Below are 16,625 nucleotides of genomic sequence, written 5' to 3' on the forward strand. Positions count from 1 at the left end.
AGTCAACTCAGAAAGATGGTTCAGGGCATGAGGTGCATTTGCAGCTCACGCATATTGTCACTTATCTGCTGGCTCTCATTGTTAGTGTGAGAAGTACGTGGACCTCCAAGTCTTTCCAGCTCCTGTCAGGTTTCCTCCTTCAGCTTTGCTGCCTCCTAAGACTGTTTCAAACAGTGCCAGATTCTTCTACAGAGCATCCCAATTATCAAAGTTGGAAGTCTTAGAAGCAATAAGAGCCCGACATGGATTCCAGTCGATCGCCAAGGGTTGCAGCTCATCCCCACGTTAGTTTGCCCTTGTTTCCATCACTTCATCTTCTCTTCCTGACTGCCTTCCCTACTGACTTCACACAACATCTTCACATAAGCTATTAAGTCAGCTTTCACATTCGTATTAGGTCAAATCCCAATAAATTTGATAAATTAGAGGAAATGAACAAATTCTTTGAAAAATACAAGCTACCAAAGCTTACTCAAGAAAAAACAGATAACCTGACGAAATAGTTCTGTATCAATTTTTTTAAATCAATGGAATAGAGTAGAGAATTCAGAAATAGACCCACACATAGCAAAATAATTTTCAGTACAAGTGCCAAAGTAATTCAGTGGAAAAAGAAAATTCTTAACAAGTAGTGCTAGAACAATTCGGTATGCATAGGGAAAAAAATGAAACTCAATCCCTAACTAACACATACACAAAATGAATTCAAGATGGATCACAGATCTAATTATAGTTTCTAAAAGAAAATATAGGAGATAAACTTTGCCCTGTTGGGGTAGGCAAAGACGTCTAAGACACAAAAAGCACTATCCATAACAGAAATATTTGACAAGAGGACTTCACCAAAATCAAAACTTCTGCTTATCGAAAGATACCATAAAGAAAACGGCAACGGAAACCACAAACTGGAAGAAAATATTCACAATGTATATATTTGGTAAAGAATTACATAGCATTAATAAAACAAATGAACCAATTAAAACTGAGCAAAAGACTTGAAAAGATACTGCACAAAAGATATACCGAAGACCAACAGGCCCATGAAAAACGTGCACCACATCATTAGTCACCAGAGAAATGCAAATTAAAACCATAATAAGAACATTTCACACTTACTAGAACAGCTAAAATTAAATATTGACAATACCAAATGTTGATAAGGATACAGAAGTACTTGGATTCTCCTTCACTGATGGTGAAAGTATAAAATGGTACAACCACATGGGAAAACAGTTTGGGTATTATAAACATACCTACCCTATAACCCACCTATTATTTTCTTATCTATGTTACCCAAAAGAACTGAAAATATTCATACATAAGATTTGTACAAGAATGTTTATAGCTTCATTCATAATAGCCAAAACTTAGAAATAACTCACATGTCCATCAGAATGAGAATAAACAAACTGTAACATAATCACGTCACAAACTACTGATACATGTAGCCACATGGGTGAAAGTAGTCAGACACACAAATACATATGTCATGATTCCATCTATATGAAGTCTAATAATAGATAAAACAAATCTATGGTAACAAAAATCAGGAAAGTAAAGGAGGTTTGAATTAACTGGTAAGAGGTACACAGAAACTTTCTGGGGTGACAGATGTCCTACACCTCTAGTAGGGTATTGATGAAACAGGAGTATTCATCTGTCAAAACTCATCAGATTATACACTTAAGATTTGTACATTTTACTATGTAAATTTTATCTCAAAATAAAAAGAAAAAATTCACTTATGAAAATTTCCATATTCATCAATAGGATGAAATTTTACTTTTCAAAGTAGCATATTTTTAAAAAGATCTCAAGAGAACTTTATTTTTAATCACTTAAGGTGTAATGAAGACTCTCCAAGGTCATAAGTAAAAACTCAGAGGTCCTACCAGATTTAGAAACATGAATATGGCCCTGAATGTAAGAACTGCTCTGGAATGTAAGGAACCCCAACAGAGTGCTGTGGCCTCTATTCCATCTACAGGTAGGTTTTGTGATGCGAGAAACTTCTTTAAGCAGAATGCCAATGGAATAAAGATTTAGAGACATTTTTTAAAAAGGTAACAGGAAGCAAAAGAAAGATCGAAATATAGTAAAAGGAATGCACCATACCTGTAGGGAGAGGTATATAAATCCTTTTTTCTAATCTCCTTCGCAAGGCTTCATCAATGTCCCATGGGAAATTAGTAGCAGCCAACACCATAACCATTTTGGAAGGATCGTCATTCTCTAAAGCTCCTCCAACTCCTACACAGTAAGGGGAAAAAAGAGAGTTTTTCTTACAGAGCTTTACTCTATCATTCAACCAACACTTCTAAGATCAGTCACAGGCTTGGTGGCGCACTCAGTGACGTGACTGCTACAGCCCTTCTGACCTCTGTATGGTGGCAGACCAGACACCTCAACAGGTAAGTATAAACAAGGAAGTGGAAGAATTCACATAATCTATTGCAGGATTCCAATCCATAAGAAAAACAGTATTTTTCTGTAAAAAATGAATGTGTATTTCCTTTGAAAAGACATGGGAGATGATGCTGTTTTATTCCTCTCTAATTTTTCTAAATCGTGAAGTTCACCTCCGACCCCCCAATTTTTTATTTTAGTTGTTAGTCTAATTTATTTGATTTCTCAAGAAGAGAAAACAGAAGAGGGTTCACATTTACTTAATATACTAGCATGCAATCATAATTTTGAAAGGCAGTTATACTGTAGTAGCTTTGTCCTTCAAACTTCTAAGTGACTCATAAAAAAAAAAAGAAATTTAACAATGAACCTAATAATCAGTCACTACTGAAAATACCATTTCTTTTTATACCAAACAAAATATATATACATAGAGTCTACTTTTTCAGAACTAAAATTTTATTTTATTTTTTGAACTTTTATTTATTTAAGTGTGGTCTTCCAGGACCCATAAGCTCCAACTCAAGTAGTTGTTTCAATCTAGTTGTGGAGGGCGCAGCTCACAGTGGCCCATGTGGGGATCGAACCGGCAACCTTGTTGTTAAGAGCACCGCGCTCTAACCAACTGAGTTAATCGGCCGCCCCATCAGAACTAAAATTTTAGAATAAAAAACCTTCAGGTTATACAATGGAAACTCTGGAGAATATGCAGTGAAAAAAATATCAAAAACTCACAAACTTTATCAGAGTTTCTAGCCTGGCATAACAAAGTAGTAAATTTAAATGCAACCCAATTCATTATGGTATTTTCTTAATAAATTACTGTGTTTCCCTGAAAATAAGACCGAGCCGGACCATCAGCTCTAATGCACCTTTTGGAGCAAAAATTAATATAAGACCCAGTCTTACATTTTATAAGACCCAGTATTATATACTATATTATTATTACATTTATTATATTATATTATATTATATTATATTATATTATATTATACCCGGTCATATTATATTTTAGAAGACCCGGTATTATATTATATTAATTACATTATATTATACTATATTATCTTATACCGGGTCTTATATTAAAATAAGACCGGGTCTTATATTAATTTTTGCTCCAAAAGATGCATGAGAGCTGATGGTCCGGCTAGGTCTTATTTTCGGGGAAACACGGTAGTACTAAACTACTATTTGAATCATTATCACAAAGGATCAAGCTGTCCAACTAATAATCACCAACAGTCACAAGTACCCCTAAATGAAAATCAGCTGACTAAATTTGTATTCAGTGATATTTTTAAAACATGTAATGTGTTTTCCTCTATACCCATCCCCCCAAATATAACAGTCACTCCTTTCTCTCATACTTCAGCAGAAGTTAAAAATGGCAACTTTGAGGGAAGGGACTGTAATTCATTCTTCTATGTATCTTACAGTACCTGGCACTGAATAAACACCCACTGTAAGTATTCAGTAAGTACCCATGGTTGATAGATAACCGTAGCTGTTTTAAAATGACACACTCTGGATATCTAACACGTTATGTTTTCTCATAGTTTGCTTAAATGGCCTCGTGTTTACAACGACCAGGGTACTATATATCTAAGAAGCAGCTCTGGGCCCATCACTCTCTTCCTTCAATGGCTCCCCAATGCCTTTTCTTCTTTGTCTGAATAACTTCTACTAAGGCTTCAAAGCCCAAGTCGCCTATTCCATTCCAGGACTCCCTTAGTCTGGGTGGTCCCTCTCCTGAGGTGTTTTCACTACACCCAGAGTTCAGTTCTACCACAGAAATGACAACGTGCTGCTATTGTCTGTAAAGTGGCCTGCTTCCCACCTAGGTCAGTGGTTCTCAAACGTTCTGGTCTCAGGATCCCTATATATGCTTAAAAATTATTATGCTCCAAAGAGCTTCGTGTGTGTGGAGTACCTCTATCAATATTTATCATCAAAAGTTAAAACTGACAATTTTTAAAAACATTAATTCATTTTAAAGTGACAATAATAAGCCCATTATTTGTTAGAATAAATAACATGTTCTTATGAAAAATACTATGATTTTCCAACCCCCCCCAAAAAAAAAAAATCAGAAGAGTGGCATTCTTTTTACATTTTTGCAAATCTCTTTAATGTCTGACTCAATGGAGAATAGCTGAATTCTCATATTTGCTTCTGCTTTCCATCTAGTATGTGCCACATGCCTTATAGCCTCTGAAAAACTCTTGTAGGAGAATGAGAGTGAAACAGGTAACTAATGTCTTGATATTATTATGAAAATAGTTTAGCCCTTCCAGACCTTTCAAAAGACTTTTAAAGACCCCCGGGACCCTGGACCACCTTCCTAGAACCTTTGCTCTAAATGGTAAATCCCTTGAAGGCCGTGGCATTCCTTTCCTTTGTAACTGGAGAACCTTAAATGGTGCATGACTCCTAACAGGCATACAAGAAAGGCTTTTTGAGTGCATGAACAAATGAACAAATAAATAGATGAACAAATGATTACAAGTAAATTCAGGCTACCTTCTAAAGTATGAATCCACACAAAACTCAAAAAGGAAATATAACGTTTTGAGACAGTAATTAAATATCAATTACCATCCATCTGAATGAGGAGTTCAGACTTGACTCTGCGACTTGCCTCGTGTTCATCAGAGGTTCCCCTTCGACTGCAGATAGAATCGATCTCATCAATGAAGATCGTGGTAGGGGCGTAAAATCTAGCCTTTGTGAAAATGTTTTAAAGGAGTTATTCCATGATGTCATAAAATAATCTGAATTTTTAAAATATCATTTCTTCCTTCTACAATCATGGTAAAGAAGAGCAGAAGTTTCTCCCTGCTTTAACGCCACCATCTGGTACTGACAGAGATTAAATCAAATCATTCACATCAATTCATATCAATTCATTCAATTCATATCAAAAAAGGACATTTCTAAAAATAAAAGGTAAGTTGGCAAACTTGGGTGACATATATGGGGATTCACAGTACTATTCGTTCTACTTCCATGTTTGAAAATTTCCTTAACACAAACCTTTTTTCAAAAAAGATAAATCATTCTTAAGTAACTATTGCAAATCCTTTATGAAAAAGAGCAAACTTTAATGGTCAATTTTTAACCGATTTTTAAAATACATATTAAAACAGATTTCTGCTCCACCGGCTCATTAGAGATCCAGAAATACCAGTCACACCACACACGCTTAAGTATCTTCTACCCTCACTGGGCAGGATGCCAGGGGGCCTCCTCTTGCCTCCAAGACGAAGACACATTGAAGACAAGTTGCCAACTCCACAAAACCCACCCCGTGTCTTATCAGTGGTCAGAACTATTGAAAACTACACCGACACCTGCTGCAGGCGAATGGATCTACAGGACAGGAATATCATTTGCCGACACCAACAGTACTTTGCCATCTGAATAAATCGTCACTCACCATTTCAAACAACAGACGGACTAACTTCTCAGATTCGCCTCTGTACTTAGACGTCAGTGTAGAAGAGGAAACGTTGAAGAACGTCGTGCCGCACTCCGTGGCCACGGCTTTAGCTAGCATGGTCTTCCCGGTGCCTGGGGGTCCGACCATCAGCACACCCTGGCATTTCAGAGATGTACTGAATGATTTGTCAGATTAAATGCTTTCTTATCATTTCATCAACTATTAATGCATAAGAAAAATTTCCCATCAAAAGACAAATTGTCACAGGAAAATGCAGGTGAATTTGGCACGAATATCATTTTATAGAGAGAAAAAATGAAGAGTAATTTTACAAAATGTCACACATCAGGGGTACTCAGAGATGGGCTAAAAAAGGGCCTACACAACAAGGAATCTTCTGATACATTTAGAAAGAACCTACGCAATTTTGCTAAACCTGGCGGAAGGTAAATATGTACTTTGTGAGCACAACTTAAGAGTGACTACTCTGTGTCAACGAAATGAAATTAAGACAACAAACCTGTCTTCTGCAACACACTTACAACACACAGCTTTTAATAAAAAATGAAGACCCATCTGTTAGTTAATAAGGTAGCTGAAATCTAGTGGTGATTCAAACATAATCAAAATAGCTAGCCTAGCATTTTATCAGCTAGAGAGTTAAAAGTTTACATAAAACAACGTTAAAAAGCTACTAAAGATAATACAGACTAATAACTAAATTTGGGTTTCTTCTCACCTTCAAACATAAACAGAAAAGTATTCTATAAAGTAGATCAATGAGGAGTAAAAATTATTTAAAAACACTAATCCTCTAGTCTTGAAGACTAATGGATTCTTAAATACGTCACTAGCCACTTTTAATGGGGGTTCGGGTACACAGTTGACACCATATTTTGCATAATAGTTGGTGATTTTAAGAGGAAGTCTGACCCATTTAATTTAGTTTAATAAGCTGGGGATTTAAACTCGGGAAACTATGTGCATGTCAAAGTTTCATAAACTAAATTCAGAAACTGTCCAAACCCTTTTCCAGCTATAGAATGTTGGCATCCAGAACGAACCGCAGGGGATTACTAGGATTTGAAACACTAATTTTATATAAAAAAAACAAAACAACGTTTTGCTTTGCGAGGCACCTTTAACTGCGTATGAGATTGTTAATTTGAAAACTGTGAAAACAAGTAAAGGTGTAGGCTACAGCTACAGCAAAGTTCATACTTGTCTCTCTCCTGTCCCCTCCCTTTCAGCGCCCTCTCTGTCCCTGCAATGTCATTAGCGTGGCCGCCTCCAGTAGGAGTTCATGTGCAACATGAGCATCTGTGCAGGTACAGCTCATACACTCTGTGCAGTATGTGTAATCTCACCTCCTCATGACATCCTTCAATTACCCCCTCTACTTCCTGTGCCTCCTCTATTGGCTCTTTCCCACTGGTACAGAAACATACTTGCACCTGCCCCATTTTTTAAAAAACCCTTTGCGTGACCCTACAAATCCTCTAGTTACTAGCCACCTCTCCGAGAGTCCCTCCTCGGCCAACCTTCTTAAGGAAACGGTTTATGCTTCTTCCTGCCTCTCCTAGAGCTACAATCGGGCTTCTGCCTTCATTACTTCTCTAAAATGTCTAACTTTCTAATCCAGTGGCCACTTTGTAATTCACATCTTTCTTTTTCTCTGCAGATGCCTGGTGTTCATCCCCTTCTTCCCGAGACCCTTCCTCCCTGGTTGGCTCTGACACTGCTCTTTCGTCACACTCCTCCATCGTGCCGGTCTCCTCTCCCCTGCCCTTTCCATTCCCAAGGCAGGGCTAAGTCTTTGGTTCTTTTCCCTTTTCATCCATATGCATATTATCAACTACCACTCATCTCTCACAATTTTAACTCAAACTCCGCCCTGCGCTCCAGACCTCTATTTCAAATTACCTGCTGAGCATTTACCTAAACATATTATGTTTCTATTGAAACCTGCTCCTTTTCTCAATTTCCAGTATCGGTTCATTGTACCCTATGTAATAAATAATTTGGCTGGCCTTCCTGCCCCTCAGCCCCCCTTTCTTGGAAGTAGACGCTAAATCCTTGGGATTTCCCGAGTGACAGGAGTGTCTTTGTTGCTGAGCCCAGAAATTTTACGCTAACGAGGTAACTTGTGGTGGGCCCCTACCTTGTATGTGCAATGAGATGACTCAGGACGGCTTGCTAGAAGAACCAACCATGCGATTAGAGGGTTGGGGCTTTGAGACGAGTGATACCAACTGGACCTCTGGGGGCAGGAAGGAGGACTGCAGATTGTGACGCACGGGCAAAGATGCAATCAGCCGTGGCCATGCAGTGCACCTCCAATAAAAACTGGCCCCTGAAGCCTGGGTGGGCTTCCCAGGTGGCAATACTCTATGTATTGTCACACGTTCCTGCACTAGGGGAGAGGACACAGCAGCTTTACTCTCAGCATCCTCCCAGACCTCGCCCTATGCATTTCTTCCTCCGGCTAGCTCTGACTGCCTCCTTTTGCTATAATAAAACTGTAATCTTAAGCATAATACTTTGCTAAGTTCTGTGAGTCATTCTAGAGAATTACTAACCTGAGGGGGTAGTGAGAAGCCCCAAATTTATAGCCAGCTGGTCAGAAGTGACGGTAACCTGAGACCCCCACGTTTGCAGCTGGCATACGGAATGAGGGCAGTCTTGTGGAAAACTGCCCTTAACCTGGGAAGTTTGGTCTGATTTGGGGTAGTTGGTGACAAAAGTAACTGCATACTCCTTCACTTCAAGTCTGGATTCTGGGAGACACACCTTGTCCCTCTCCCTCATAACGGTGTCACTTATACCTCGTCACCACCTCTCACAATCCCCCCATTTGTAAGCAGCCAAGTAACAAATGCCTCCGCTCAGGTCCTCGTCATTGGGCTGCATTATCCAGCAGCCTCCTGATCAGCTTCCTCGTCTACCTCCAGCTATGCCCACTGCCAATCCAGCCTCCAGACTGCTGACAAGGTGAGCTCCACATTTGCAAATCACCCTCCTGCTAATACCTTACAGGGCTCGTCATGACGGGTAGGTTACACCTACCACTCCAGCTATTTTAAACTCCTTTAAATACCTATTTTAAGACCTTATTCTCTCTTTTAGATATTGTTTTAGAAGTTATAATAAAGGGGGGATGTATGATATAACGCATTCCCTAAATTAGGTAAATCTGTAACAGTCTATTAAGTCATGAGAGGCAATCGAAATGCCATGGGTGTCCCCAGCTATTTGTGCAAACAAACAGGAGGATGTCCTGGGGACAAACAGAGCTTCCCAGCTGACCCAGAAGGGCAGTCAGATCAGGCTTTTATCTCGGCCTCTGGTCAGCGGAAAGGAAGACTGCGTAGGCTAAGACCACAGCAGGCCAGGCAGCAGCAGTTGGAAAGGTTTTTAATACGCTACCATGAAAACACTGGACTAAGGAGGAGTTAGTCCTGGGCCAGCAATAAAGGATAGGGCAGGCTAAAGAGAAACATCCATTCTGATTATGCCTGACAATTATGCCAAGTCGAGATGAAGTGATCAAAATAATTAGTGAGAAATGTGCCAACTTCTGGAAAGGAATTTACCTGATCACTTATACTATAAGACTGTATACTATTACAATTTAATTTGCTTATAAACATCTTATTTACAGAAACAGACATCTGGAAAATTCTTAGAACTCCTCTGTAGCTCAGCGCCCCTGAGGGAAGTGACTTGACTGAAGACTCCTTCCAAACCCCAAGCCCCGTCTGGCCAGGCACGGGCAGCACACTCCACAGAAATTCAAATCAGGCATCTGGGCCCAGCTGTTAGTGCTAATAAACACGTCTTTCATTATGATGCAAGTGGCATTTTTATACCTATATCAATAAGCCTCACCTTCCACGGCCTTCTAATCCCTTTGAAAAAGTCGGGCATCCACATGGGAAGAACAACAGCTTCCCTCAGCAACTTCTTGGCTTCTTCCAGGTCGGCTATGTCATCCCTTTGTAAGAACAGCAAAGTCTCATGTTTATTCAGGGACTCCTGTGATTGACGGTCAGCACTAATTCCTTTCATGTTTCTTACTTAGGAAATTGTTCTTACATTAAGAACATTATTCTAATTCTTACCGCATAAAATTTGGTCAGTGATCAGTTAACACTGCAGGTATTAATCAGGACGTGCTATTCCATTAACATCAAATGAACATGTAAAGTATTGTCATTATATCCAACAAAACAACTGTCCTGTCACTGCCACACACTCACATCATGGCTGCAGTCACAAACGGGGTTAACAGATGACAAGAGAAGACACACCATGCCAACCTATAACTCGTTTCTCTACTACTTTAATTCAGGAACATAAAGGACACTAACCAATGGATGCTAGGATTCCTGGAGACGATGTCTCTCTCGAGGGCTTCCACCAAATCCTTGTCATAGCCAGCGCCATCAAATTTTGGAATTTCACCATCACTTGAACCATCCTGCATATTTTTCCTTCCCTGGGGACACACATAAAAAAAGAACTGGTTGATAACAACACAATTTTAATGAACATCAAGCTGTAAAGATATTCAATTCATCCTTTAAAAATTAATTTTTCATTATTTTAAGATCGTGTGTCTGATTACCCAAACGTCATCCTCCCCTATTTAATTCATCAGAAACAGATGAACTGGCCAACTTTATTAAACATACACTTCTGCAAATCTGCATTCTTGGGGGAGAGCTGCAGGTAGATGATCCTTACAAAACACGTCTGAATTTGTGGATGCAGGAGATTCCTACCACCACCAGAGAGTAGAGTATTGATGCAGAGGAAGAAAGAAAATTCATTTCCTGAGGACCTACTTACTACATGGCAAGAAGTCTCACGTATGTTACCTCATCTAATACTCACAACAACCTACCAGAGAGGGGCTATCATTCTTATTTCTGCAGGTAAGGAACTGGACTCCAAAAGGCTGGAGTAACTTAATCAAGTTGGTAACGTTGGAACCGAGACTTTAACCCAGGTCTTCCTGACTCCCCACATCTGTGCCCTCCCTACAACCTGACACCTCATGCCTGGCTGAGTCAGCTTAAAGCTTCAGGTGTGTACGGCCTGTGACATCCTCCAAAGCCGGGAGTCCGGCTGCATCTTACAAAGCCTTTTCCCTGCCGCTGCAAGCACCCCTCAGGGTTCAGTTTCTTCCTAGAAAGGTGCTGGGACTACACCATAAAGTCACCGTAACGACAATGGTAAAAGGACCTTTTGAAATAGAATTATGAAGACCATTAAAGCAGTATTCCTTACCCCAAATTCTTTATCTAACAATATGGTGGCTTTCAAAAAGAATTACATGCTATAGTTTCTGTGGGGTTCTGCCAAGGTTCCCTCAGCTCTGAGGAACTTTAAATGAAACGTGCTCGGCTGCCAAAGAGAGTCCAACCACTGGTCTGCTTCAGCAGGCACAGCCAAGGACCTCCCACAGCGTCAGCCCCCAGCTACTGTGTACTACAAAATAAAAGGGGGCCATGGTCAACAAATCAGTCAATTTCCTAAGCTTAAACCTGAAGAGAGAGAACAGGATGGACCTCTCCTACCATACTTCATCGGAGATAAACCATAGGCTCAATCATTAATGCTGAGAGGGGACTAAACGGCCCCCTTGGCAAATGCTCTATCTAGCTCAGTAAGTCACCAGGTAAGTGACCAAGCAGTACTTTAGTGACTTGACCAAAACATGAATAATTTACTGTTTCTGGATAGCATGGCAATAGTGTTAAACGAAGTTTTCAGAAAGATTCTTGTATTTCAGATGACAAATACCAATACTGACACGATTAAAAGGAGCAGATTTCTGGCATACTTACACAATAAACATAATAACATCAACACATTTCAAATAACCTCAGCCTAGAACCACACTTTATAATACAGACAGGCCAAGGCTACAAAGTCACGTTCAAACAAATCACTGGGAGCACTCTAATCATTTGAAAACTCTTCTAGAAAATAGATCAACTAAAGAATGCAACAGAAACTAATATGTCTGGGACTTAAGACTTGATACGGCACTTACCAAAAAAATCAGTATTCAAATGTAAGCAGCCATTTTAACGTGAATGGTCACGTGGTAGGAGGCCATGGTGAACAGGCCAGGAAAGAAGCTGACACCTGCTGAAAGTGACGGGAGCCGGAGGATTTTAAGAAGCAGCATAAGGGCATCTGTGTCCAGCACATTTTATTGAGCATTAGGTGTTTGATCAGTGAATGAAATACATTGTCTGCCCTCACCGAGCATCTAGGCTAGTGGGGGAAATAAGTAACAAGCGAACAGACCCAAAACACACATAATTGTGTGAAGTGCCACGAAAACACTGAGAGGTCAGTGTGGCTAAAAGACATTGAGCAGAAGGAAGAGGGTGGAAAGACGGGCAGCAGGCAGCTCACCGGGGCCCCTGTGGGCCATAGGAAGAGGTTTGGATTTTGTTCTGACTACACGCAGAATGTTCTGGAATGTGTTAAGCCAGGGAATGACAGGATCTGGTTTACATTTTAGAAGGACTCCCTGGCCACTGTGTGTGTGGAAAGACGGGTGGAGGGAGAAGCCTAAGCAGAGAAATAAACGCTGCTGCCGTACACAAGGCCAAGCTTCTCCATCCACAGAAGAGGACATGTGGGAATAAGCCAGGTGACTGCTGGGCCCTGTGACTCAAAATTCCTCAGTGGCAGAGATGAAGCACTCCACAGAAGACTCAAATCAAAAAACAAATTTAGGAAAACTAAAAATATATAATTAATATCCTTACATTGGGAAATCAACAAAATGGGTGACAGTTAGCCTTCATACCAAACACTCAGATAAACTGGAATAGTGATATTGAACATAAGTAACTGTGGTTACAGCTAATCAGCTCGATTCGCCACAATACCTGAAGCAACTTCCTTTACAGGCAACACAGCTTACCTCACCAATACGCTATTACCTGCAGTTTATACTATGAATACGAGCTGCAGTGTCACTTAAATGATCTTAGAATTCTTTGCTTAGATTTTTACACTAAGTGACAATAAGGTCAACATTGGCAAGAATTGGATATTTAGCATGAGGGCTGATCCTTTTTTCCTCGTTACTTTTTACTAAGATCTAATTACCCATATCAAGAATGGTTTGTTAATGAGCTTTCATTAGTATTGGGAATCATTCTATTTGAGGAAAACGAGGCTAAAGCTAGTGACTCACCCAGTATTACAGAGCCAGTCAATGGCACAGCGTGGCCTGAAATCCAAGTAATGGTCTTACATGTTACTGTGTGCCTTCTCCCACTGGCAGATGAAGCAAAACGTGGCCAGTTACTAGCTTTAGGCCTCAATTTCAAGGGAAATACTGACACATGAGTTACACCCAGAGAAGGTGACCAGGATGGTAAAGGGTTCAAAGCCACGTCACGTGCGGGCGGGCAGAGGACACTAGAGATGTTTAAGCTGAAGAAGGAAAGGCTGATGGAGCAACACAACCAACTGACGTATTTACCTCTATTTATCTATTTCCTTCCAAGAACCAGGATCAATACAAAGCGACAGAAGAGGTACAGCAACAAAAGAAAGAATTTTCTGACAATGAGTTCTGTCCAACGAAGGAGTTCTCTCTTGTTAGGCAGTGAGCGACCGAACAGCAGAATTACAAGCTCATCAGCAATAAGAACGACTGGCCCACAGCCACAGGGACGTGTAGGCTGAATTACAGCTGACCTCTGGTAAAGCCACTGCCTCCCACTGGCCCACTTACTCATCTGTTTCCTGAATTCAACAGCCCAAGAAATTTCTTGGAAATCTCCTTTCTCTTTTTTTAAAAACTTGTGTGGATTGTGCATCGTGTCTGTGTTAGTTCCCCCACCTTCCCGTTACCTTACAGCCGACACTCGTGTACGGCTTACTCTGTACCAGGCAGGCACTGTTCTCAGCACTGGACATAACCATCTTTACGGTACTGAGGTGAGTACTCTTACTATTTCCATCTCATAGTGAGAAAACTGAGGCACAGAGAGGTTACGCGAATCGCCCCAGGACACACAGAGAGGTCCTAGGCAGTCTGGCTCTGGAACAACGCTTCCGACCACTTTGCACACTTTGAGCTACTCCTACCCCAGTGTGAGACGCATTCACACGGAAAGCCAGACGGAATCGCTAAGCAGCATCCCACTCTAAGACTTTATTATTTTACAAAGAAAAACAGGTTGATAAATGCAAAACAGCGCTTACTAATTTCAGGGCTATGCCCTGCATGGAGTGTTCACACAAAATACATGTACGTTGACATAATGAATCCACAGCATTCCACATACTTGTCAACGTAAGTGTTCTTTCAACAATATTACGAATACTTACTATGTACAGGCACTATTCTATTGTGTTTCCCCGAAAATAAGACCGGGTCTCATATTAATTTTTGCTTCAAAAGACACATTAGAGCGTATTTTCAGGGGATGTCTTATTTTTTTCATGTACAACAATCTACATTTATTCAAATACAGTCATGTCATGTTCTTCTGGAACATCGTCATAATGTACTAAATGTGTCCGTCTGGGTGACGATCTTAACTGGGGCTTATTTTCGGGGTAGGTCTTATTTTCAGGGAAACACGGTAAGTACTGGGGAATAGCTAGGAACCAAACAGACAAAACTCCCTGCTTTCGTGAGGCATACATTCATGTAAGGGTACACAACACATGAATAAGTAAAACAATTAGGGACAGAACAGCAAATAACTACTGGAATCTACTGCAATAACATAAAAAAAAATAAAAATAAAAAACCAATACTATAAATTAGCTGCCACCAGAGAAAGAATTTGTGGAGTGATTTAATGTCAAAAGACAGAACAAGACATTTCTTAAGAACAAGTCACTGATAATATAAACCACCAATAAACGTATGAAAGAACTTTCGACCTCCCAAGTTATCAGGTAAATACACAAGAATGGTTGATATGCTGGTAAAATCACAATGAGATATGATGACCCCTCCCCCACCGCAGGAGACAGACAACATCACGTGTTGGTGAAGATGTCACACAACCAGAAGTTTCATGCTTTGCAGACAGGATCACCTGGCAAAACTATTTGATGTTATCAACATACGCATATCCCACGACCCATCTAACTCCACTCCTAGGCATATGCTCACTAGAAATGCTCACACATATACACCAAAGGAACACTATAAAACTATCCAAAGCACCATTACTAATAATAGTTCCAAATGAAAAGCCATCCAAATATCATTAACAGTGAAGCAGATTTAGCTGTGGCATAACCCTGCATGTTAATGAAAATAAACTTCAGACGTATGCACCAGCACAGAGGAATCGCATCAATGTATGTTTATGTTGAGCAAAAACAGCCAAAGAATACTTACTGTACACAGGCTTCAAACCGGGCATTACTTAACATACGGCATCGGAAATCAGGACAGTGGTCACCTTTGGGAAAAAGGTAGCAGGGATCGGGAGGGATCCTGAACATGGTTTCTGAGGAGCCAGGTGCTCTGTCCCTGACTCCCGCATGACAGTGACGTGATGGCACGGTGCTACGGGGTTACATGCACTGGTGTGCTGAAGCTGACTCTTACTGGTTTGCAAGAGCTGATTATTCAATTTTCAGTTCTGTGAGCCAGCTGCAAAACACAGCCATTAATGAAAATTAAATTACACAAATTTAGAATAAATATTAAAAACTAAGGTGATAAATACTCAGAAGCCCTCACTTCTCACTATTTAACTACTATCTATGCACGTGAGGTTACTTCCATCTATCATAGCACTATGGTGGAGACACTACAGAACAGTAGGCTATCCCCCGTCACCTCGACTGAGACCAGTGACATCACGTGGGCAGCGGGAAATCGCTCACAGCGAGGTACTACTGATACTGCAGAAATCAGCAAATGCTACAAAACAGGGCTTGATTTATTGTTTTGTTAACTGTCTAGACTCAAGAAAGTAATAAGGAAAATGTTAATAATGCAGATAAAACGTAAAAGTGTCTCACTTCCATCATTGTTACATCGTATATAGCACAAAAAATTAAGGAAACCGTTTTCCAGTATTTGACAATTATTATCTGATTCATCAACAATGCGAATGAGTGAAGCTCCAACATGTTTCTGGTGTTACTTTCATCTTTCTCATTAAGGAAAATAAAAGCCCAACCACCACTCATGTCAGAGCTCCATCCATGTTCATCTGTGCACTGCGGCCCCAGCAGAGGCACTCGGTGACAGCCCGTGGACTCGAACCTTCACAACAGAGGGTCCCGGACATTGTAGTGTTTGTAAGTTAGGTGTACACATCCTTCGTACCAGTCAGATTTAGAATAAGCATGTGTGCGATTGTGTATGTGTGTTTGCACACACACACACACACACACACACACACACACATTCTTCCCCGGAAAAACAGTTGTTAAACATTGACCAGTCCATTGATGGTGAGATGGTCATCATTCATCAAGTAGTACCCTTATAATTTGTGCACTTTCCTTCAATAAAAAAACTTTTTTGAGGTCACTGTTCATGTGTATAATCACCAGTCAATAGCTCTGAGAAAAATATTCCAATCCAGTGTACAACACCCCTCAATTTCAGACATTCCTAGAGCTACTCCATCATGAGAAGAAAGTTTTCAAAAACGGCCATGTCACATGCAATTCAGTGAAATGAAGTCCTGTCAGTTTAATAATATAACTTACCATACTTAAGTCTGAATTGTACTTAAAAGCATATACAGCTTTAATCATA

At 40.2% G+C, this 16,625-nt stretch overlaps 1 protein-coding gene across 11 annotated transcripts in view; it reads right to left on the bottom strand.

Moving 5' to 3' along the window:
• KATNAL1 (katanin catalytic subunit A1 like 1) overlaps positions 1 to 16,625 on the bottom strand; it is an 81,373-nt gene that overhangs the window by 16,191 nt on the left and 48,557 nt on the right. For all 11 annotated transcript variants that reach the window (XM_019736488.2, XM_019736479.2, XM_074330073.1 and 8 more), the window contains 5 exons: positions 10,216 to 10,343; positions 9,734 to 9,839; positions 5,843 to 6,001; positions 5,002 to 5,128; positions 2,116 to 2,250 (listed from right to left, as the gene is read on the bottom strand). In XM_019736488.2, coding sequence (XP_019592047.1) covers positions 2,116 to 2,250; positions 5,002 to 5,128; positions 5,843 to 6,001; positions 9,734 to 9,839; positions 10,216 to 10,343 — 655 coding nt within the window. The remainder of the gene's footprint in view (positions 1 to 2,115; positions 2,251 to 5,001; positions 5,129 to 5,842; positions 6,002 to 9,733; positions 9,840 to 10,215; positions 10,344 to 16,625) is intronic.

The sequence above is a fragment of the Rhinolophus sinicus genome, linkage group LG04 (genome assembly GCF_036562045.2).
Source record: "Rhinolophus sinicus isolate RSC01 linkage group LG04, ASM3656204v1, whole genome shotgun sequence".
Classification (NCBI taxonomy): Eukaryota; Metazoa; Chordata; class Mammalia; order Chiroptera; family Rhinolophidae; genus Rhinolophus; species Rhinolophus sinicus.